This window comes from Seriola aureovittata, chromosome 7, assembly GCF_021018895.1.
Source record: "Seriola aureovittata isolate HTS-2021-v1 ecotype China chromosome 7, ASM2101889v1, whole genome shotgun sequence".
Taxonomy (NCBI): Eukaryota; Metazoa; Chordata; class Actinopteri; order Carangiformes; family Carangidae; genus Seriola; species Seriola aureovittata.
The window spans coordinates 10,531,600-10,556,485 of record NC_079370.1 but is presented as its reverse complement, the minus strand read 5'-3'; the positions used below and the strand labels follow the sequence as shown (position 1 = coordinate 10,556,485).

Sequence of the window (24,886 nt, the reverse complement as noted above, 5' to 3'; positions counted from 1 at the left end):
TTATGACACTTTATGCCTTGCTATACTATGAGGTTTTTTGACATTTTTATGCCTTACTATACTATGACCTTTTTATGGCATTTTATGCCTTACTATACTATGACCTTTTTATGACATTTTAGGCCTTACTATACTATGGCCTTTTTATGACATATTAGGCCTTATTGTACTATGACGTTTTTTGACGTTTTTATGCCTTACTATACTATGACCTTTTTATAAAATTGTTATGGGTAATTATACTATGACATTTTTTTTGCCTTACTAAACTATACCTTTTTATGGCATTTTATGCCTTACTATACTATGACCTTTTTATAACATTTTAATGCCTTATTATATTATCACGTTTCTTGACGTTTTTATACCTTACTATACTATGATGTGTTTTGACATTTTATGCCTTACTATAATATGACCTTTTTATGACGTTTTTATGCCTTACTATACTATGACGTTTTTTTGACATTTTATGCCTTACTATACTATGACCTTTTTATGAGATTTTATGCCTTATTACACTATGAGTTTTTATGACACTTTATGCCTTGCTATACTATGAGGTTTTTTGACATTTTTATGCCTTACTATACTATGACCTTTTTATGGCATTTTATGCCTTACTATACTATGACCTTTTTATGACATTTTAGGCCTTACTATACTATGGCCTTTTTATGACATATTAGGCCTTATTGTACTATGACGTTTTTTGAAATTTTATACCTTACTATACTATGACATTTTTATGACATTGCATACCTTACTATACTATGACGTTTTATGCCATTTTTCTGCCTTACTATACTATGACGTTTTTTGAAATTTTTATGCGTTACCATACTATGACCTTTTTATGAAATTTTATGCCTTACTATACTATGATGTTTTTTGACATTTCATGCCTTATTATACTATGACCTTTTTATAAAATTTTTATGGGTAATTATACTATGACATTTTTTTTGCCTTACTATACTATGCCGTTTTTTGACATTTCATGCCTTACTATACGTAACCCTTTTATGACATTTTATGCCTTACTATACTATGAGGTTTTTTGACGTTTTTATGCCTTACTATACTATGATGTTTTTTGACATTTTATGCCTTACTATAATATGACCTTTTTATGACGTTTTTATGCCTTACTATACTATGACGTTTTTTTGACATTTTATGCCTTACTATACTATGACCTTTTTATGAGATTTTATGCCTTATTACACTATGAGTTTTTATGACACTTTATGCCTTGCTATACTATGAGGTTTTTTGACATTTTTATGCCTTACTATACTATGACCTTTTTATGACATTTTAGGCCTTACTATACTATGGCCTTTTTATGACATATTAGGCCTTACTGTACTATGACGTTTTTTGACGTTTTTATGCCTTACTATACTATGAGGTTTTTTGAAGTTTTTATGCCTTACTATACTATGACCTTTTTATGGCATTTTATGCCTTACTATACTATGACCTTTTTATGACATTTTAGGCCTTACTATACTATGGCCTTTTTATTACATTTTATGCCTTCCTATACTATGACCTTTTTATGCCTTACTATACTATGACCCTTTTTTGACGCTTTCATGCCTTACTTTACTATGACGTTCTTTGACATTTTTATGCCTTATTATACTATGACGTTTTTTTACGTTTTTATGCTTTTCTATAATATGGCATTTTTTGACGTTTTTATACCTTACTATAATATGACTTTTTTTGCCCTTTTTTTGCCTTATTATACTATGATGTTTTTCGACGTTTTATGCCTTACTATACTATGACCTTTTTTGACATTTTTATTCCTTATTATACTATGACGTTTTTAGACATTTTAGGCATTACTATACTATGACACTTTTATGACATTTTATGATTTACTATACTATGACGTTTTTTGACATTGTATGCCTTAATATAATATCACCTTTTTATGACATTTTATGCCTTATTATACCATGACGTTTTTTGACATTTCATGCCTTACTATGCTATGACCCTTTTTTGACGCTTTTATGCCTTATTATACTATGATGTTTTTTGACATTTTTATGCCTTATTATACTATGACGTTTTTTTACGTTTTTATGCCTTACTATACCATGATTCTTTATGACATTTTATGCCTTACTATACTATGACGTATTTTGACATTTTTAAGCCTTACTATACCATGAGTCTTTATGACATTTTATGCCTTACTATACTATGATGTTTTTTGACATTTTATGCCTTATTATACTGTGACGTTTTTTGACATTTCATGCTTTATTATACTATGACCATTTTATAACATTTTATTCCTTACTATACTATGACGTTTTTTGACATTTTATGCCTTACTATACTATGATGTTATTTGACATTTTTATGCCTTCATATACTATGATGTTTTTTGACGTTTTTATGCATTACTATACTATGACGCTTTTTGATGTTTTCATGCCTTAATATACTATGGCTTTTTTTTTGACATTTCATGCCTTATTATACTATCACCTTTTTATGACATTTTATGCCTTACTATAGTATGACCTTTTTATAACATTTTTATGCATTATTATACTATGACGTTTTTTTGCCTCACTATAATATTACTTTTTTTTGCCATTTTATGCCTTTCTATACTATGAAGTTTTTAAGACATTTTATGCCTTACTATACTATGAAATTGTTTGCATTTTCATGACTTAATATCCTACGTTTTTATTACATATTATGTGTTACCATACCATGACATTTCATGCCATTTTTATGCCATAATATATTATGATATATTTTCCTGACTGTCGTATCATGTTTTTTGTATTTGTATGCCTCATTATACTGTGATGTTTTTTGACGTTTCATGCCTATAGTATGACGTTTTTCACCGTTTTTAGACTTAACTATACTATATTTTCTGATGTTTTTATGCCTTAGTATATTATGACGTTTTTTGACATTTTTTGCCTAAGTATACTATTACGTCTTTATCTTCTTTTATCTTACTACACAATTACGTTTTTATGATATTGTATGACTTACTGTAATACTTTTTTTGTGTGTGAGCTTTAAACTGACCTGAGGCACACAAGTCACCTTGGTACCTTTCAGTGACTTGATACAAAACTTTGTGTGGGATAATGAGGCAATGTTCAATTTCATCACTTTTATCAACTCAAAGATAAGGTGGCTGAGCTCAAGGCTAGCATGTGTGCCTCCCTATGATATGATTTAATTATAAATACGAAACTGTAACTGTACTCCATTGTCAGACCTCACCAAAGATAATCTGGTAAAAATACAAAAGACAACTGTTTGTTGTATCATCATTTATTAGTTCATTTCTGCTTAAGGAAAAACATAATTTCCATGACACAAAAAACTGTTAATTACAGCTCAAGAAATATAATTGTTTTCGTCATGAATATATGCATATGAGCAGATACCAGGGGTAACCAACCCAATGATGATAGGGACACAGTATGTTCATTATTTCAATGCCCTTTCCAGCATGACCAGAGAGGTGACACCCTGCTCATTGCCAACTGGGTAGGTAGCAAATTCACAGATGTACTTCCCCTCATCAGTCATCTTAACATCACTAATCTGAATGGAAGGGCTAGCCAGGTTTGGTGGGCTCGGTGAGAAGTTGACCCTGCCCTTCACAGGTGAGTCGGGGTAGATGGGCTCAAACTTGGGGTGAAACATCGCGATGTTGATCCTTTTTCCTTCCTTTGGCTCATAGATCCACACGACCTGTGGTGGAGCAGACACAGGGTCAGTGGTTAGGATGTTTAGAGTGACTGAGAATAACAACAGGCAACATTCATTATGGCATTGATAAACAACACTGGAGAACATTTTGAGACATCCACATTTTGCTGTAAGCTCCACAGGGCAGCATACACAGCATTATAATCAAATAAGTGGAGCAGGTATGAATATGTATGTGAGGATTTTTTCAGATGCTCTTTGTGTATCCAAGCAGAGTTGAACACTCGTGTTCATTATCACATTCAATCCCCCTATTTCCGGACGGAACAGATATTTCCATTAGAATTTCACGTTACAAAATCAGTTCAGAGTTGGTATGAGAGTGGTGGTATAAAGAAGTAATCAAATACTAACTGAAAAAATCAACAACAACTGCATCATGTCTGTGTGTATCTGACCTGTGTGAGATGAATCCCAGTGGCATCAGTGAAGGCACAGCGTAGGTTGACTGTCTGGCCGGGATACGACTCCACCAGTGGCTCCACCTTAACTTGCTGACCAGTTGCTACGAGGGGAAACAAAGAATCTTGGTAGTTGGAATCAAAGATTGGGCAAAACATATTGTGAAACAAACAATTATGAGAAGCAGTGCAAACACACTCAAACCCTAAATTGTCCCCTAAAATTCACTCTCCTTCCATTTCTTTAACTACTCCCTCTCTATTCCTATCATCCACTATTTATAACCTATTTCTCCTGACTGAGAGAAGAAGGCGTAAGTAAGTATGGACAAGCTCACTATAGACAGAATACACACAGTATGTTGATTATGTTAGTGACCTACCCAGCATGACCAGAGAGGTGACACCCTGCTTGATGCCAGCTGGAAAGGTAGCATATTCACAGATGTACTTCCCCTCATCAGTCATCCTAACATCACTAATCTGGATGGAAGGGCTGTCCAGGTTTGGGGGACTGGGTGTGAAGTTGACCCTGCCCTTCACAGGTGAGTCAGGGTAGTTGGGATCAAAATTTGGGTGAAACATAGCGATGTAGATCCTTTCCCCTTCCTTCGACTCGTAGGTCCACATAACCTGTGGTGGAGGAGGCACAGGGTCAGTGTTTAGGATGATAAGTGACACTGGAGAGTGTTTTGAGACATCCAAATTTTTGCTGTAAACTCTACAGGGCAGCGTACACGCATTATAATCAAATAAGTGGCACAGGTATGAATATTGATGTGAGTTTTTCCAGGAGCAGTACACTCACTCTCTCGCTCTCTCGCTCTCTCATGATGTGATAAAAACTATTACTAGCCTCAGGATTATTTCTGTGAGCTATGATTTGTTAGATTAAGTTTCCAAATGAACAGGACACATGGACCTGTATTATCATTTTAGGTTCATTTTGATTGAAATGAATTGCTCTTATCTGGCTGTTCCACACACACTGCAGACCATCCAGAACAACACTGCAGAAACAGGTTGATGCATAATTAACAAATACTTTATTTGACAGGAAATTACCCATTTCTTTAGTCACATATTAAATTTCTATTCACTTAATAGCCAATGTCTGTTCACTTCAATCGTGAGAGCAAATTTTGCAATTTACATCGTGTCACATTTTCATTAGAATTTCATATCACAAACCCAGTTTAGAGTTGATATGAATGTGGTGGTATAAAGAAGTAATCAAATCCTAACTGAAAAAAACCACCTGCATCTGTATCTGACCTGTGTGAGATGAATCCCAGTGGCATCATTGAAGGAACAGCGTAGGTTCACTGTCTGGCCGGGATATGACAACACCACTGGCTCCACCTCCACTTGCTGACATTTTGCTTCTTGAAGAAACAAAGAAATAGGTAAGTTGGAATCAAAGATGGATGAAATTAATTTAAAAATGTCATATCTATGCCCTGTCTTATAATTGACCAAACAGCAACTTTGCAATAGCTATACAGCGCCAGGGAATTGAATGTTACACACAAGATGTACGAAGACTCGCACTCATATTCCATGATAGTTCCCAAACACAGATATGTGTGTGTGTTCATGTGACGTGAGGCAGATCCAGGTCTGTCTTTGACTAGCAACAAGGAACAAGGTACCTTCTTCCTGTATTTACTTTCTTGCTTCCACTTCAGACACATCTGACCAATAAGCGTAGTGAACATTCTCATGTGGTTTGTAGTGATGCATTATCATTGGCTTGGATTTGTGACCCAAGGGGAAAATGCGCCTAGTTTACAGAGTCAACAGTTGATTTGGAGCAAAACAAACAAACTATAAGTGTGAAAACGCCCTTAGTCTTGGTTTTAATTCATTTATGATGACAGCAACGATTTGAATACTATTGTTCCTAACAGAGAAGTAAAGAAAAAGGACACATCTTTTACAAACTGTTTTTGTGACAAAAACCACACATTGTACTTTTTTTAAATTTATTCATTATTTCTAAATGTTATCTGACCTACATCTTGAGTACCATTTGTTTATTTACCTTTTTGTATCCATGTTTTGTGGTGTGCTTTTTTTGTGCTCCTCAACTAACCTCTGACGAAGACTGTGACCTGATCCCTGCTGGTCCCGATGCGGTTCTTGACCTCGCAGACAAAAGTGGTGTTGACAGCCTCGTCCACCTTCAGCACCTTCAGCTCGTTGTTTCTGATCTGCACTGTGTCTGGCATCTCTCCTGACATACTGCAGGGACATGAGAATATTCACCGTGAGCAAGACGAAAAGGGAGAAGCAAAAAGGAAAATAAAATAAGAATAGGATTGTGGTTTGACTTTGAGCGCAGTAAGAGCATTTAGACAGATGTACGGAAATATGCTGTATTGCGCAATGTCATCAAAATCCACTAATCTTGTGCAATCAGTGCAAAACCAATCAGTTTCTCCTCTTCAAAAGGCAATCCATTATCACACAGTGGAGGAGAATACGGTGGGGACAGGAGGAAAATCAAAACTGCTGGATCCGAGCCCAAAATCTCATCTCTCCCATTTTAAAGTTCCAGACTTTCTTCAAATTTTGTCACAGATATGTTAATAGCTGATAATGCAGGAAAAAGGGAGAAAGGGACTCATATTGCGTCTATCATTATGCGAGGGTTAAATCTCAAGTCACAGAGTCCATTATGAGAAATTATACGGCTATCTCCATAATCAGAGCACAGGGCTGTAGTGGCAATAATAAAAGCGCTGATTACAGCTCTGAAGACTCTGGACCCAGAAATGAAGGGAAAAAACAGAAAATGAAACGAAAGAGAAACAAGAGAAGTATGGAAAAAGAGACAGAGCAAGAGAAGACATGACAACAGAGATTCCAGGATGTGCTGATACTCACGTCTTCCACTGGACTGAGAGCGGTACGGGGTTTCCGGTTGCTTGGCAGGTGAGCACCACATTTGTACGACCCACGTACCAATTATTGTCATAACCCACAATTGTCACCTGAGGGGCGTCTGAAGGAAGGACAGATGAACGGTGGAAGGGAGGAGAAAAAAAAAATAGCAAAGAGTTCAATTAGTCACTCCAAGGTTTGAAATCATGTTAGAGTATGAACAGCAAATGAATTAATTAGGTTGTGTGTGTGTGTGTGTGTGTGTGTGTGTGTGTGTGTGTGTGTGTGTCTCGTCTTACATTGAACTGCTAGCTTCAATGGGAAGCTCTCTGGTTTGGTCTGAGTCCTGTGTGCCACCACACAGCTGATGTCTTTCCCGTTATCTGCTGCTGTGGGAACCATGCGGTACTCGCTGGTCACTGTCACTGTGTTGTCGACGCCCGGCTTAGACATTGTTGTCCCATTGCCATTGGCTGTGGTCACCCAGGAGATCTGGGCAGCGGGACGGCCATCTACAGACTCACAGCGCGCCACAACGACTGGCTTAGTGCCTGCGTCCACTGTTACGATGGAGGCCGAGTTCTGAGGCTTAGCTGATGGATGGATGGACAGATTGATGCAAGGATGGAGGGTGGATGGAGAGAGGAAGGGACACAGAGTGGCAAAGAGAAGATTAAAGGATGTAGAGATTGATAAAATGGAAATAAGACAGCAGAGGGAAAAGATAATGTGCACCATTGTTGATAAACAACTCCTCATACCTCCTCAATTGCTCTCTGTGATACTAGTGTGGGATCAGAGGAGAGCGGGCAGGACAGAAGCTGACAGCAGGCATGACAAGCAGCCAGATCAATATAGAGCCTGAGGGGAGGCGGGGAGGCATGATGCGTTGGAGAGAGAAGAGAGTGGAGAAGAGGCACTGGTGCTGGGCCAAGGTTAGACCAATGGTTCCATTGCATTAACAAGAACACAATTGATCTGACAATACCACTTAAAAAAGCAATTAAACCTAGCTGGACAAGCTTTTAACCTGCATACTACCTTCAGGGGAGGGAGAGAGTTAGAGAGCCAGAGAGAGCCAGAGAGAGAGAAGGTGCGTATAATGCTTTGCATTTAAATACACACACACAAATATATGAGAGAGGGCGAGAGAGAGAGAAAAAGAGAAAGAAAGGCAAAAGTAAGTATGCACACCCTCACTATAGACAGTATGAACACAGTATGTAGATTATGTTAGTGACCTACCCAGCATGACCAAATAGGTGACACCCTGATCGTTGCCAATTGGGTAGGTTGCATATTCACAGATGTACTTCCCCTCATCAGTCATCCTAACATCACTAATCTGGATGGAAGGGCTGTCCAGGTTTGGGGGCCTGGGTGAGAAGCTGACCCTGCCCTTCACAGGTGAGTCGGGGTAGTTGGGATCAAATTTGGGATGAAACACAGCGATGTTGATCCTTTCCCCTTCCTTCGGCTCGTAGAGCCATGTGACCTACGGTGGAGGAGGCACAGAGTTAGGATGTGACTGAGAAAAACAACAGGCCTCACTCATCATTGCAAAAATTACTGACACTGGAGAGTGTTTGAGACATTCACATTTTGCTGTAATTGACAAATACTTTTAGAGGAGAATACCCATTTGTTTAGTCAAGTATTAAGTTGTATATTCACTTAATGGCCAATGTCTGTTCACTTCAATTGTGAAAGCAAATTGTCGTCCCAAGCAATTTCAACAATTTATATTTTGTCACGTCAGCAAGAAGAGCTGCAATTTCAGGATGTAACAGACATTTTCATTAGAATTTCATGTCACAAACCCAGTTCAGAGTTGGTGAGAGTGTGGTGGTATAAAGAAGTAAAAAGAAAAAAAACACCTGCATCATGTCTGTGTGTATCTGACCATTGTGAGTTGAATCCCAGTGGCATCAGTGATTGAACAGCGTAGGTTCACTGTCTGGCCAGGATACGACTCCACTACTGGCTCCACCTCAACTTGCCAACCAGTTGCTACGAGAAACAAAGAATTAGGGAAGTTGGAATCAAAGAAGGAGCAAAACATAGCAATGATGATGTTGTCTCCATCCTTTGGCTCATAGATCCACATGACCTGTGGTGGAGCAGGCACAGAATCAGTTGTTAGGATGTGTACAGTGACTGAGGCCCTGTTCAGACCTGTGTCTTCGGTGATCCGATCACAAGTGGAAAGCTCTAAGCACGTCAGTTCACACCTGGCATTAGAATGCATCTCCACATGCGTCTCGAGTGAACATTTATGATCGGATCTCACTTCCTGCGTGGGTGGCTAGCTGAGAAGTGGATTTACTTAACCCTTGGTGATTACAGCTAAAGATGGCCAAGTTATTAATGTAATTAAATTTGTACAAATCCCCCTTTGCTCCCCTTTTGCATTAGTTCTCAATGGCAAAGCACAGTAGGGGATATCCATGCTGCATTTAATACGACACAAATAAGAGCAATTCTTTGGTGCGTGACGGAGCACTGTCTAATTACACGGAGACTACGATATTGAAGGGCCCGTCTGTCCTTGAAGCTGGCCACTGGAGCATGGCAGGGCCATCTCTGTCTGTTCATACCCCCCTCTATCTATCCCTCACTTCCCAATCCTCTGTGTGTCACTCTGTGTGTGTGTGTGTGTGTGTGTGTGTGTGTGTGTGTGTGTGTGTTTGTTTTCATATCTTGGTGGGGAATTCAACCTGAATACACACTAACCCGCAGGGACTTGTGTCACAGTGGGGACAAACATTTAGTTCCCAATGGGTAGAGACTGCTTTTTGAGGATATTGAAAAAACTTTGTGTATTCATGTGTGTGTGTGTGTGTGTGTGTGTGTGTGTGTGTGTGTGTGTGTGTGTGTGTGTGTGTGTGTGTGTGTGTGTGTGTGTGTGTGTGTGTGTGCTGGTGTATGATACTGTGTCTCTGAGGCCACCTGCAGTGTCTCCAAAAGGAAGGGAAAAATCTGCCGGTGTGTACATCTTTGTGTGTCTGTTTTTGAGTCTTTGTGTGTCTGCCCGAGTGTGTTTGGTGCACCTCAGCCAAATCGCGGCACAGGCAGGCAGCCTTTTCAACAGAGAGGGAGAGGAGTGAAGCAGATCAAACACAAGCCAACTAATCACAGACGCCGACTAATTCGCGCGGTCCTCAAAGGGGAACCAGGAATGAGTGATGATTCCCCCTTATGAATTTCCCAGTGACGCTGTGCCGTATGTCTCCATGAATACTCACTGGTCACAGAGAGGAGAGAACAGAGAGGGTAAAGTGCAAAGAGCCACCGGTGATCTGGCCGTGTTGTGATCTTATCACCTGAGAGCACAGGGGCAAAGTGGCGCCCAATATCTCTTATTAGTGTTTCAGTCATGTGCACTGGACACACACAAACACCATCATTGTCACAACCTCACACACACTCACAACAAAGTTTTATCTCAACATCCTCAAATTAGACTGCACCTAACGTTTCCCATTAAGCGATTTCTGGAGCGATTAAATCCAGAGCGCGGTGATATTCCAGCCTTCAGAGCGAAGCACAGGTTGGCGTTCCTGTGCACGCGCCCTGAGTGCTGATTAGCAGGCGGATCTGCCACACTGATCCCAGATTTCCACAAGATCAGAGGCCGAGCTGTGAGCATTCAGCATACAAATGTGGCGTCCACGCTTGCGCACACACCCACGCCTGCAGTCTGCCACACAGATGCAGCCACACGCCTGTCCAGCAACCGATTTCTCCAGGCTGAAGTCATCAAAGTGACGTGAACCCACCCCCTCCTTCTCCAACTCCTCTCCCTTTTCTCTTCTAATCTCAGACGAGAGGGCACCTGTCAGAGGATGCTCAGTTTACCAACCAACCCTCGCAGAGATGCAAGCAGAGAGACAGAGAGCAGATGAACACAGAGACAGCCAATAAAGATTCTAATAAGTCTATCTGAAGAAGCTCAGGCCACTGATGGGAGTTAGCCTAAATAAAACTCACTTCTTCTAAAGAGTCACTTAAATGAGCAGGGAGTGACAAAAAAAAGGGTGTGCTCAGATCTGATTTCTGCGGAAGATAACAGGGTTGCCGATGAGGACGATACACACCACTACCTGAAGGAAACAGCAACAAATACATGCACTGTCATCCAACAAAGCGACGGCTCCTCCCTGTTATTGGAACGCCATCTGACTTCCGGTGCAGTCTCAGGTCACTTCGCTGATTCAACACCAGTTGTATGCGTATGTGTGTGTGGCTGTGTGTACTCAGTTGTGTTTGTTCATTGTGTAATAATATTTGCCAAGTCAATAAACCTGATGGATACTTTGTGTTTCTGGTCATTGGTAATAAAAAGCAAAATCATTTCACTGAAACTCATTTATCAAAATATCAGTAGAAAACTTGTAAGATGTTGCCGATGTTAAGGATCAATATTATTTTCATCAATATCAAAGCTTTTTAAAAAGGAAAAGTGTCTCCTCCTGAAATGTTTTCAATACATGTATTAAAAAGCTTTTTATCCAATGCTACTTAATTGCTGGATAAGTGGTACTTCATTTCTAGGTGGCCATTAAACACTGCCTCTGAGCTGAAATCACTTTTTTCTCTTGCCTACCTGGTGAAATAACAAGTATGGAAAGCTGTCCATAGGCCTACTTGTCTTAAATGATGGATCTGACCGCACTATGCTGCTCTCAGCTGCAGCTCAGCAGCTGGAAGTAACAAGCAACCCCGAAGACCTTTCTCTGAGAACAATCTGACAGGACATCCAAACGCTGCATGGTGCCTCCGTTTCTTTCCAAGCCTCCCCCATAATGCAACCACTAATCTCCGACCAGATGGTCACCGCCTTCTCTGCAAAGCGCCTTGGGCTACCTGCACATTCGTATCAAGTGCCCAGCCTTAAGAAAAAAATACAAGCACCTCAAAGACTTTTTTTTGTCAAGATTACTCTTTACTTTTATGGTTTTATTGATTTTTACAGCTCGCCCTCTTGCTGGTGACACTGCCTTTGGTTTATCTTCACTATAATACTAAGACACTTTAATTGCATTTCTGATTTGCTTGTTTCTGTTGCCTTACATGACTTGCATGTTTTATTTTATTCTGCTCCTTGGTGTAAAGCACTTTGTAACCTGGGTTTCGAAAAGTGCTCTATAAATAAAGATTATTATCATTGTTATTATTGCTAAAGACTTGCCTCTATAGGCCTTCAGCCGAGTTTCACGAGTGCGCTCAGGATTGCTAGGAGGGCCAGGTGCAGTCCAAACAAAGGAGCAGCTGGCCCTCCTGCATCTTTTAGGTGGTTGTATCTTTTCTTGAGGCCAGACACTGGATATGAATGTTCAACTAGCCCAAGATGCTGAGCAGTGAAGGCGTTGACCTTCTGGTAAGGTTTCTGTGGTTGCATTATGTGGAAGACTTGGAAAGAAACTGAGAAACTGTGCAGCTTTTTGATGTCCTGTAAGCCTGCAGGTCGTAGAACTGTTCTGTTGTCTTAACATACAAGTTGTAAAGAAGAGTTAATTGAATCTGAGTGTCCTGCGTGCCCTGACTGACAGTCCAAGGTGAACATCACTATTATCTACTATCACATATAATCCACAGTCCTAAGTAATCACAGATCCAACACTACTTTGATGTCTGAATCAGCTGAATCAATAATGGTTGCTTCAATCTTACATATAAACACACACACACACACACACACACACACACACACACACACACACACAGACACACACAGACACACACAGACACAGACACACACCATGGTTTAAATGATTAAAAAATGTATTTAGTCAAAAAGCCAAACAAACATGCCAATTAAAAAATAATAATAATAATAATTTCTTACCTTGTTCTGTAAGTATCGATGCGACCAAGCAGAGCAGTCCCATCATTTTTGTGCAGTCATGCCAATTTCTGGCATCATGTTTCGCCATGGTTGATCAGGAACCAGGCTCAGTCTCTCCGACATAAATGCTAAAGATGAGCAGTCCGACTGTGTGTGAATGACTGAGTGATGTCATCAGTATGAGAGGCGTCACAGCCCAACTTTCCAAAAGGTAACTGGGACCAGCTACAGTGGGAGGAGCCTCTGGGAACAAGTGGTTCAAAGAATTTAGCCTTGGTTAAAAAGGCTGGTATAATGCTGGACCATCGTGTAGGCCTATAACTCAATCAACAAGTAAAAACATGACGTAAAGTTTGACTTACAGCTGTTTTACAAAATTAGCTTACCTGCTCCAGCCGACATCATGATTTCTCCTCTGAACGCAGGTCTACTGCCACCACATTGCAAGAGTCACACGTGGGTTTGCTTGATTGACAGGGGGTGGGGAGAGGGTGGGGGTGACGAGGGGTGTCTGCGAGGAGTTTCCATAATGTTACAATAGCACCATCTATTGTGATAGGCCGGCACATCATAACTCCACAAATCCCTCTATGAAATCAGAGATAATAAAGATTTTAATTTAAAAGTCACTGCTAGTGACTCCAAATGAAATAGTTTATTATACCAAAGATATCTATAGATCGAAGAATATGTTCTGTTATGTTTAATTTAATTCGACCCACAAAAGGTATCTCAACACCATGAATATAGTTTGGTTAAACTGCTCTATTGTGACAATATTCAAATACAATTAACAAACAGCGACGTTTACATGTCACTGGACTTTAACTTTTCTGTTTTTTCTGTTTGCTTATAAGGACTTTTAGTTGTAATTAGAGTATTTCTCCACCGTTGCATTGCCTCTTTACTTACTCTTTTACTGTACTGTAGCCCACCTTTTACTGTAAGCTACTTACAAGTACTATACTTAAGTTCAATTTTCACATACTGCTTATATGTTAATGCAATATAAATAATAATCCAACAATATGATTAATATTATTATATGAAACATTGAAATATGTCACTCTACATAATTAATATTTTTACCTTTTTGAAATATTTGCTTATATTTTGATGATGACAGAAAATAAATGGCACGTTTACTTTTTCCATCACGTTGTTGTTGCTATTGTTTTTATTATAGTTCATAAAATAAATGGACTTCCGTTTGGTGGCGGAAGCAGCGGTTGAAACCCGGAACACGTTTCTAGCTTCATTGCATCAGACACAGAGAGGCGGAGAGGACTCATGTGGCTCTGCTGTGTATGCTAACTTAAGCTGACGTCTCTTTCTGTTTCATTCAAAGGTAGCGAGAACCTTTCATACGCGTTTGCAGTAAAAAGCGGTAGATTTTCTTGTAATACTAAATTTAGAACCAGTTTAAAACGGTTACTATGTGTGTGGATACGCGTAAAGCTCACTGTGTAGTTGCAAAACTCGAGTTTTAGTTTGTATAATTAGCTAAAGCTAACTAGCCTGCTTGGCATGAGTTTTCGTCAGCCTTTGACAGGTGGCACAGATCAGCTTTGCAGAAAGTGAAACAGATAGCCAGTTAGCTAACGTAGCAATCGTCTGACACTTTGAAACGATGATGTAGGCCAGTATAAGACACTTAATAGTTCTGTTAAATCAGTTTGTTTACAAATCTTGCAGCCTTCATTAATGTTACCTTAAATGCCATGAAGTTTGGAGTGTTTACCTAACAACCAGCAAACACACCCATTTAACCAGTCTTAAAGAGCAATCCAGAAAAACTTGTTTTGCCTCGCTGATAGCAAAGTGAAAATGAATTGTCAGAATCAGTTTACAATGTACATTTCTGTTTCTCCACCAGAGATGGCCACTCTCTACGTGTCCCCTCACCCAGATGACTTCAGGAGCCTTCTGGCTCTCATAGCTGCAGAGTTTTGTCCGTCCTCTCGCCCTCGGACCACCACAGAGGACCCTCCTGTGTCTCTTAATGCCCGGTCCAGACCAACCCTGGTGCTGGGCACTGGGGAAGATGACTCCGTCCTGAGTGGGGCCAATGCGGTGTCCTGGTACCTGGCCTTTAAGGGGAAGAGGGCTGGAGTAGATGCTAAACAACAGAGCCAGGTGTGGCAGTGGCTGAGCTTCGCAGACAATGAGCTCATTCCGGCGTCCTGTGCTGTGGTCTTCCCACTGATGGGCGTGATGGGTGTGGATAAGAAAGTGAGAGAAATACCCAAATGCTTGCTGAGACATTTGAGTGTTTTTTTTTTTCTTTTCCTTATGAGACGACTGTTTGACTTGTTCTGTGTTCTCAGCTCCAGCAGAGCTCTCGTGCAGAGATGTTGCGTGTACTAAAGGTTCTCAATCAGGCGCTGGAACCAAGAACCTTCCTGGTGGGAGAGAGTATCACCCTGGCTGATATGGCTGTAGCTACAGCTGTTCTTCTACCTTTTAAATATGTAAGTATATTGTTCAACACTTTGTTGTGTTACAGGTTTTTCCACATAGTTGTGGATTGTCTCTCAACCTGATTTCCTGATTCTTTCTTATTAGGCACTGGAGCCATCAGACAGGAAGGTCTTGACCAACGTTACTAGGTGGTTCACAACTTGCATTAATCAGCCACAGCTTCTGAAGGTGCTGGGAAAGATCACTCTGTGTGAGAAAATGGTGCCAGTTACACCGAAGACAACTGCTGCTACAGATGCTAAAGCTGCTAATGGCAGTCCTGTTGCTGACTCTGCTGGCGCTACAGCTAATGGTACGGAAGATCTGTTCTACAGTTCATGAATATTTCTTTTTTGTGTAAACAGTATTCTGATATTCTGAGATGTTTTTCATTTCAGGTCCTCCTAAGACAGAGGCCCAGCTGAAGAAGGAAGCTAAGAAGAGAGAAAAGCTGGAAAAGTTCCAACAGAAGAAGGAAATGGAGGCAAAGAAAAAGACGCAGCCACCGACAGAGGTATAGATAAAAACGATTTGCAAAAAAAAGTTCTCGTTAGACGTTAATGCAGGCTTGAAAAACATAAATATTGACAGATATCAACCAAACAGATTGTCACATAGGTTGCTTGGTAGCACTTCAACTATGATCTGTTCTGTTTGTTTTTTTCCTGTTCTCTCAGAAAAAGGTGAAACCTGAGAAGAAGGAGTTGGGAGTAATCTCATACAACGTACCTACTCCTGCCGGGGAGAAAAAAGGTGATTAATCACAATGGTAGGGTGGGAGTATATGCAATAGAGGGTAAGATTTTTACATCACTGTGCAGGGAAGCTGCTATGGTCACTTTATCCTGACTGGAAAACACAAACATTAAACCTCTGCCATCGGTGCATTCACAGCTAGAAAAGAAACCACTCAATGCTAACCACAGCAGCAGCTGTCAGCTTTCTATTTGTTAGATTTCTTACAGACTAAAAGCTAATGAAGTGTGACGCATTGTTCTCAGGGGCTGCGTAAAGTTAACTAAGCACACAGTTTTCTGAATTAAGTATACAGTAAATAGTTTCATGGATTGTTCAGTAATTCAGTCATTACTTCATACACATATATATGCCAGAAAACTTGTGTGGACTAATGTCACTTTTGGTGAAGTGTACTTTTTAACTATCTAGTGAGTTTAGTAGTTTACTAGTTGGTTTGTTTCGCCACTCGCTGTTGTCTTTATGTGAAAAAGTGACATCAGAGCACATCCTCTATAATACGAATATATTTATTATATTTTATCACGATCAGCTTCAAGTCCATATATCAAACCTTTCTGTCTTTCTCTGGTGGTGTCAGATGTCGTTAGTCCCCTTCCTGACTCCTACAGTCCTCAGTATGTGGAGGCTGCCTGGTATCCATGGTGGGAGAAGCAGGGATTCTTCAAGCCTGAGTATGGGGTAAGAAAGTCCCCCTCCTCACACTCTATCAACACAGTGTCACATTTTGAATAGATGATAACATGTTTCTCTCTCTCACTACATTCCACAGAGGAAGAGTATTAGTGAGCAGAACCCGCGTGGCGTCTTCATGATGTGCATCCCTCCACCTAATGTGACTGGATCACTTCACCTGGGTCACGCCCTCACCAACGCCATTCAGGACTGTCTGACCAGATGGTAACCACAGATAGACTTTTCACAATGTAACATGATATGAAGAAACCTGTGTTCATGCTTGCTGTGGCCGAGAAGCTATGTGTTTTAAATTGGTGTACTTTCCTCTAGGCACAGGATGCGAGGCGAGACGACCCTGTGGAACCCGGGCTGTGACCACGCTGGCATTGCCACCCAGGTGGTGGTGGAAAAGAAGCTGATGAGAGAGAGGGGTATGAGCCGCCATGACCTGGGCAGGGATAACTTTATCAAGGAAGTCTGGAAGTGGAAGAATGAGTGAGTTGAGGAAGATCAAATCCAAAAGTGTGGGGAAATACTGGACTAAAAACGCAATAAAAACTCGGCTATTTTGCCTTTTTTAGGAAGGGAGATCGTATCTACCACCAGCTGAAGAAACTCGGCTCCTCTCTGGACTGGGACAGAGCCTGCTTCACCATGGACGATGTGAGATTTCTGAAATCCCTGAGTTCATTTGAATAGAATTTTGAAGAACTATTCCTCATTATCATGTCGGTACTGTTTTCTCTCCAGAAACTTTCCTATGCTGTACAAGAGGCCTTTATCCGCATGCATGAAGAGGGAGTGATCTACAGGAGCAAGAGGCTGGTCAACTGGTCCTGCACATTAAACTCTGCCATCTCTGACATAGAGGTAAGTTAGTATTTATTTAAGCATTTTGGGTTAATATCAAGCGTGTGTCTTAATAGAGTAAAATGATTACCATAATCATCTCTGCGCTTTTTTCTCTACAATAAAAACACTCAAAGGTTTGACGGTGTTGGGGGTAATTTTGGTCTATGAGAGTCCATGCCTTGGCATTGGGTGTTTGCTGTTTTGGCAGGACACAGAAGACCAACAGCATATTAGGCAGAGTTGGTCAAAATGTTTTGGCTCATTTGTTTATGTATATAAATATGTAGCCCACTGATTACTAGTGTTGGGTTTCAAACACCAAAACCCTGAATGCCTGCAGAATTGGGTCTGTTCCAGTGAATATTGAAAACTGTCCTATACAGAAAATTTTCATATTTAATCCATCTAAATCCTAATTTTGTTAATTGAATACTATATTTTATCCAGGCAATTTTTTGTGGCTGTTTTAAGACAAAATTAAACACAGATGCTTTTTTAGAAAACTGTCCCATTTTTCTTACTTAACAAACTCGATGTCATCATCCCCCTGTATCTCCCAAATTTGACTTGATGGACTGAAGTCGTATATTTTTGTTGAATAAATCATAATAATCTGAAAATGAAGGTGCAAAAAAAAGTATAATTTTGGTATTCACAGCAAATGATATCAAATGTACAGAACAGTCTGCAGTCCTGCTTCGTTAACCCTGTCTTTAGGCTGTAACAGATTCAAACAGTCTTGCAAATCCTGTCTATGTTGTACTCTCTGATTAAATCCTCTGTTTGGTTTGCAGGTGGATAAGAAGGAGCTCACTGGCAGGACTCTGTTGCCTGTACCTGGTTACAGAGATAAAGTGGAGTTTGGGGTCTTGGTGTCTTTCGCCTACAAGATCGATGGATCAGGTGCGTGAGCTCGTAGTGGAAAAAAATGTTATGAACAAAGACACCTTGTACCGCTAAAGTAATACTGTTACATTTCTTTCTCCTCCTGTTCTTCAGATGAGGAGGTGATTGTGGCCACGACTCGTATTGAGACTATGCTGGGAGACACTGCTGTCGCTGTCCACCCTGCTGACCCCAGATATCAGCATCTGAAGGGAAAAATGGTGCTACATCCCTTCTGTGACCGCAAGATGCCGATCGTCTTTGACGACTTCGTGGACATGAGCTTTGGAACAGGTAGGCATTGGCACAGGAAAACACAAGCTGCCTTTTGGTCTGCAGTGTGCTGTGAATAAGTAATTGTAACAAGATGTTATGCCAAGCCGCTTTTCCTCATTATGGCTGTTGTCTTTTTTCCTCCTCTCTACCCCTCGTATCCCTTTGCACCATTTTCTGTTCAGGCGCTGTCAAAATCACCCCAGCCCACGACCATAATGACTACGAGGTTGGAGAGAGACACAATCTGGCCTTCATCAACATCTTGGATGAGAATGGCCTGCTCATTAACGTGCCTCCTCCCTTCCTGGTATAGTGTCTCATTATCGTCCTTCCCCCTGCAGTGTGTGCATTTCCAACGTGACACTAAAAGTCAGCCCTCCTCATAGTTTGCTTGGTGTAGCAATTTTATTTCTTAATTTTTCATTTTAACTCTTCTTTCTGTCCCCCAGGGCATGAAGCGCTTTGAGGCCAGGAAGGCAGTGCTGCAGGCTCTCAAGGACAGAGGCCAGTTTAAGGAGATCAAAGACAACCCTATGGTGGTTCCAATCTGCAGGTAGAGTTGTGTGAATGTGTGCATAACCGCAACACAAGTTATTTGTGTTGTAGGATATTCATCCTGTTCAGGATCATCTTTTAAGCAGGATTGTGTATCTACCCCATCAGTCGCTCCAAGGACATTGTGGAGCCGCTGCTGAAGCCGCAGTGGTATGTGAAGTGCGCAGAGATGGGGAAGCAGGCCGCCGACGCCGTCAGAGAGGGACGACTCAAAATCATCCCTGATCACCACCTTAAGACGTGGTTCAACTGGATGGACAACATCAGGTAATCATCGGTAGTTCATTTCAAATGCATTTCTTCTGTTTAATGCTTATTCCTAAAGTAAATGGCATATTGCACTGAAATGTTGACAGAAGTACAGCTGAACTTGAAATGAAAACTGAAAACTAAATTGAATGTTGAATTATAGATAATACTTTAATGTTCTGTTTTTAGAATCTCACAACAATAGGGCTGCAGCTAAAGTTTGTTGCCAGTATTGATTAACGGGCAGGTTGGTTTCTTGATTATTTGATTAATGTCTTACATTATAAAATGAGGAAATGGTGAAAAATATCCATCACAATTTCTTAGAATATAAGGACATGAGAAGACAACATGACAAAGAAAAGGGGCAAATACTCAAAGAATGTTTGACATTTTAGCTACAAAAATGACAAATTACTTAAATGATTATCAAAATTGTTGCTGATTAATTTTTCTGTTGATCGACTCATCAAATTAATCAATAGTTTTAGCACTGGACAACAGATTATTATGATTAATAAAGGGTTCAGTGAGTTCCTTACTAAGATCTTATCCATCCATCTCCCCCTCAGGGACTGGTGTATCTCTCGGCAGCTGTGGTGGGGTCATCGTATCCCTGCTTACTTCATCACTGTCAATGATCCCTCTGTGAAACGGGGAGAGGTAAGATGACGCCTGTAGCTATTGTCAAGGTCTGACGGTTTTCAGATGACAGATAAAAGCTATTTGTGTTATGCTGCATTTTTTTGTTTGTTTCCTTCATTTATTTCCTCTCTTTCTGTTTTTTTTCCATACAGGACATGGATGGTCATTACTGGGTGAGTGGGAGATCGGAGGAAGAGGCCAGAGAAAAGGCAGCAAAACGCTTCAGTGTGTCTGCTGACAAAATTACCCTCAGACAGGGTAAGATGGAACAGTTTTTAATATAGCAATCTCATTACAATCATTGTAAAGGTTATCTAATCGCTTCATGTTTTGCTAGTGCAAAGGTTCACGTAATTTAATGAATTCTACTCCATATTCACACAGATTAGATAACTTTTGTTCCTGTGTTTCAGACGAGGATGTTCTGGACACTTGGTTCTCATCTGGCATTTTCCCCTTCTCTATCTTCGGATGGCCAAATGAGGTAAAAATACTGAGGTCAACCAACTTTCTATTGACACAAATGGCACTTATCTGCAGTAGATATTATGGATATCTTGTGCAGTAGAGACACTGCCATAAAACTGCAAGTTATGTAATAAAGATGTCACTGAACCTCTCAAAGTGTTAATATAAGTTATGACTTTTAGACAGTGTTCCTCAAAGGGTTTCTGTATTACCGTCATAAATCCTGGTGTTCACGGTCTTCCTTTAGACACAGGACCTGAACGTGTTCTACCCTGGCACCTTGCTGGAGACGGGCCACGACATCCTGTTCTTCTGGGTCGCTCGTATGGTGATGATGGGCCTCAAACTGACCGGCAAGCTGCCATTCAAAGAGGTGAGACCAATCATAACTGGCAAAGCCGCAGTATAGCACAACAGGATATTATAATAGTGTTATTAACCAGACATGACTCAGTAATGATGTTTTTTTTTACAGGTCTATCTGCATGCGGTCGTGAGGGATGCCCATGGAAGGAAGATGAGCAAATCTCTGGGCAACGTCATTGATCCTCTGGACGTCATTACAGGGATCTCCCTAGAGGTAAAGCCTAATCACAATTTGATGCATGTTCAGATATATACTTTTACATGGTCACCACATGCTCATTGCTCCCCTGAGGCCAATATTCTTATGTAAGCTTTATTAAGCACCTTTTTCTGCTTTGAACAAGCTTTTATTGAAGCCATCAATCTCTTCACCAGCTGGGGGGGGGGGGGGGGGGGGGGCTGCTCAGCCAGGCTACGTAAAACTGCCCTCTAGAGGGCACTGAAGGATTTGTAGTGAACTGCACTTTACCCCTAATGTTTTCATATAAAAATCCTTTCCTGTCTGTCCGATTAAGACTTCAAGAAGCAGCTGAAAGGAGCTTCTTGTTTCTGAGATGAGAAAGAACAATTGTTGAACACATTGTTTTATTTTTCAGTGGTGACATTTGTCTTTATTCTCTCTATCCTCTAGGGTCTTCATGCCCAGTTGATGGACAGCAACTTGGATCCTTTGGAGGTGGAGAAGGCAAAGCAGGGCCAGAAGTCAGACTACCCAACTGGCATTCCAGAGTGTGGCACAGATGCTCTCCGGTTTGCCCTGTGTGCCTACACTAGCCAAGGTGAACTAATTTGTCTTTTCTGGGTTTCTTACTTTCTCCCTCGCTGTGCCTCCATTGGCCAACGGCCTGCATCGCAACCTTGAATTCATAAAATACACCAAAACACTGGAAAAACAGCATTAGAGTCCTATCAGTACAAGGTCGGTTTAGAAAATCAATCTATTTTAATACATACTGCAATAATTATTTATTCGTGTTTCTGTCCCCCAGGTAGGGATATCAACCTGGATGTCAACCGCATCCTCGGTTACCGTCACTTCTGCAACAAACTGTGGAACGCTGTGAAGTTTGCCATGAAGACTCTGGGAGACAACTTTGTACCATCAGAGAAAGCCCAGGTGAGATCAGGAGAAAAGATGTACATAAAGAACATAAACAAAGACTGCTCCATACTTATTTATATTCATCTAGTGACACAAACCTTATTTTGACCAAGTAAATGCTGAGTAGAAAAAGTTTTCTGTTGGCATTGTTTATCTGGAGGTACAGTTTGTTCATATGCTGCCCTCCTTTATATTTATAGACGTGTGCTCATTGACATTTGGGAGGAACCCAGTACAGGAGTCGTGCTAACCAAATCTGAACATTTCCTCTTTGTCACGGTTTTGATCCTCAGCTGTGTGGAGAGGAGAGTGTGTCAGACAGGTGGATTCTGTCTAGACTGAGTGCTGCTGTTGCTCTCTGCGATGCTGCCTTTAAGGCCTACGACTTCCCAGCCATCACCACCGCCATCTACAACTTCTGGCTATACGAGCTCTGTGATGTCTACCTGGTAAGAAACTTCGAGACCATCTTAAAAAAGTTTCGCAGACGACTGTGGTGTCTTTATATGGACCATAACAAATTCCACCTCTTTCCTCTTATCTCCTCACTCACTCTCCTCTCGTTCTCCAGGAAAGTGTGAAACCTGTGTTCAGTAAAGCAGAGGAAGACAGTGCCAGCCAGAGACAGGCCCTGGTGTGCAGACAGACCCTTTACACCTGTCTAGAGGTCGGTCTCCGCCTCCTGTCTCCCTTGATGCCCTTCGTCACTGAAGAGCTTTACCAGAGGTTACCACGAAGACGACCTCAGAGTGACCCCCCCAGCATCAGTGTCACATCCTATCCCAACACAGAGGAGGTGAGTTAGGGAAAGGGAAAAAGATGGTTATGTTAAAACTCACATATGTACCGTGACTGATAGTGGCAGGTCAAAACATCATTTATTTTAAATAATAGTCACTGAAGTAAATTCAATGGTGGTTTTCCTTCTGTTTTGGTGAGCTATACATTTTATGTGATTCATTGCAGTTCTGCTGGCACAGTGAGGAGGTCGACCGTGACATGGAGTTCGTAATGACTGTGGTCAAGACAATCCGGTCACTCAGGGCCGACTACAACCTGACCAAGACCCGAGCTGACTGTAAGTGGGCACACACAAACAAAATGCTAAAAGTTACTCTAAAATAAATTTCATTTCAAGGCCAACCATTCGTCATCCTCAGTGAATATAATCAGTGTAGCCAAGTACAGGTTTAAGGTACTGGTACTATACAATGTTTTAACTGTATGCAACTATATACTTATACTACTCTCCATTTTCATTTTTTACTGATAATGAAAGATTTGATATACCACACATGCTGTATGTTGAACTTGTAAAATATACAGCATTAAAACAGATTCATCTGTAGAAAAGAATAAAGAGTAGTTAAAACTGGCTCCATCTGGACCAGCTACAACAGTGAAATAAGGTTCAAAGTAAGGAATGACTGCAGGACTTTTACTTGTAAGAGAGTGTTTTTACATTGTGGTGCTCCTACTTCTACTTATGTGCCTTATGTTTAATGGCCAAAAGAAGGAGAATGACACCCAGGTTGACAAATATAGATAAAAAACAATCTATTTCTGTTCTGTTCACACCAATGGTTTCAATAAAACAACCGGAGTGTATGGATTCCTTACTGAAGAAAGTACTTTTCTGTTGCCTAATCTTCAGTTTGCACCTGTCTCTCCCAGGCTACCTCGAGTGCATAGACTCTGCAACTGTGTCCCTGGTGCAGAAGTACAGTCTGCAGATCCAGACCTTGTCGTATTCTCAGGCTATCATCCCTCTGACAGCCAACCAGCCTGTCCCAGAAGGCTGCGCTGTGGCTATCGCCTCTGACAGATGCACTGTCAACCTTATGCTCAAGGTGAGGGCCGGTAATCTGCTCAATTGTTTGGTCCCTCCCATCCCTGATGTGCAAATACATAAATCTTGGTTTTGTTTTAGCTTCCTTAGACACGGAGTGGGGTGACTTTTGCCATGTATCACTTGTTTTTAGGATTCCAGATTTAAATTTACATAGTGATCTGAATAGGCAATCACCCGAATAGTCTAAGTGCATGAATGTACGTCACCTTACTTGGTAATCAAAGCACATAAATATGCTAGGGATACCATTAAACTATGTTTGCTCTGAACTTGAGGTTAGTGTTTCCTCTGTCACTGACCTGATATAGCAAGATCATAATTTTAAACTGTCGTCTTCGACTTCACTTCACCTTTTGTTCCCCCAGGGTCTCATTGATGTGGAGAAGGAGGTAGCCAAGCTGATGACAAAGAAAGGTGACTTGGAGAAACAGATGGAGAAATTGAGAGAGAAAATGGCAAAGAATGACTACAAAGAGAAGGTGCCAGTGAAGGTGCAGGAGCAGGATGCCGAGAAGGTGGGAAAAATAAATTGAAAGTTTCTCTGCGTGTAAGATGTGAATCCCTGGTAAATAATGACTTCCTTTTCTCCACAGCTACGGCAGAGCCAAACTGAACTTGAGAAAGTGAAAGAAGCCGTGGACAACTTCAGGAAAATGATGTAACTTTCCCTTTTAAAATTATGTAAATCAAGATTTATTTCCACTTTTTTCATGTTAGTGTTAATTTTCATATTCATTTATCAAATTGATCATATTATGGAGGGAATTCAATAAAGCTCTGACAATTGTCTTCAGTGGTGTATTGTTTTGAAGCAATTCATTAATCTTAGTCTT

General features: G+C 40.7%; 2 protein-coding genes across 4 annotated transcripts; one reads left to right on the top strand and one right to left on the bottom strand.

Moving 5' to 3' along the window:
• Positions 1–3,312: 3,312 nt before the first annotated feature.
• Positions 3,313–13,117, bottom strand: LOC130171924 (nectin-2-like). 3 transcript variants are annotated; one of them, XM_056380250.1, is made up of 10 exons: positions 12,910–13,117; positions 8,965–9,071; positions 8,307–8,556; positions 7,361–7,654; positions 7,065–7,182; positions 6,271–6,419; positions 5,451–5,557; positions 4,559–4,808; positions 4,173–4,279; positions 3,313–3,756 (listed from the first exon to the last, which is right to left on the bottom strand). In XM_056380250.1, the coding sequence occupies exons 1-10, from the start codon at positions 12,995–12,997 to the stop codon at positions 3,490–3,492; spliced, it is 1,737 nt and encodes a 578-aa protein (XP_056236225.1). In that variant the 5' UTR covers positions 12,998–13,117; the 3' UTR covers positions 3,313–3,489. The 3 variants fall into 3 exon arrangements, with proteins under 3 accessions (XP_056236225.1, XP_056236224.1, XP_056236227.1); XM_056380249.1 differs by having other exon boundaries at positions 5,451–5,560; positions 12,910–13,111; XM_056380252.1 differs by lacking the exon at positions 12,910–13,117 and having other exon boundaries at positions 5,451–5,560; positions 8,939–9,073.
• Positions 13,118–14,162: 1,045 nt separating this feature from the next.
• Positions 14,163–24,842, top strand: vars1 (valyl-tRNA synthetase 1). Its single transcript, XM_056380182.1, has 29 exons — positions 14,163–14,257; positions 14,786–15,141; positions 15,237–15,380; positions 15,475–15,682; positions 15,768–15,883; positions 16,047–16,122; positions 16,706–16,806; positions 16,898–17,025; positions 17,134–17,298; positions 17,385–17,466; positions 17,554–17,673; positions 18,450–18,558; positions 18,655–18,834; positions 18,999–19,123; positions 19,266–19,369; positions 19,480–19,638; positions 20,193–20,283; positions 20,418–20,523; positions 20,679–20,749; positions 20,981–21,106; positions 21,209–21,313; positions 21,731–21,878; positions 22,089–22,216; positions 22,495–22,650; positions 22,773–22,997; positions 23,168–23,279; positions 23,876–24,051; positions 24,419–24,568; positions 24,647–24,842. The coding sequence occupies exons 2-29, from the start codon at positions 14,788–14,790 to the stop codon at positions 24,713–24,715; spliced, it is 3,834 nt and encodes a 1,277-aa protein (XP_056236157.1). The 5' UTR covers positions 14,163–14,257; positions 14,786–14,787; the 3' UTR covers positions 24,716–24,842.
• Positions 24,843–24,886: the final 44 nt, after the last annotated feature.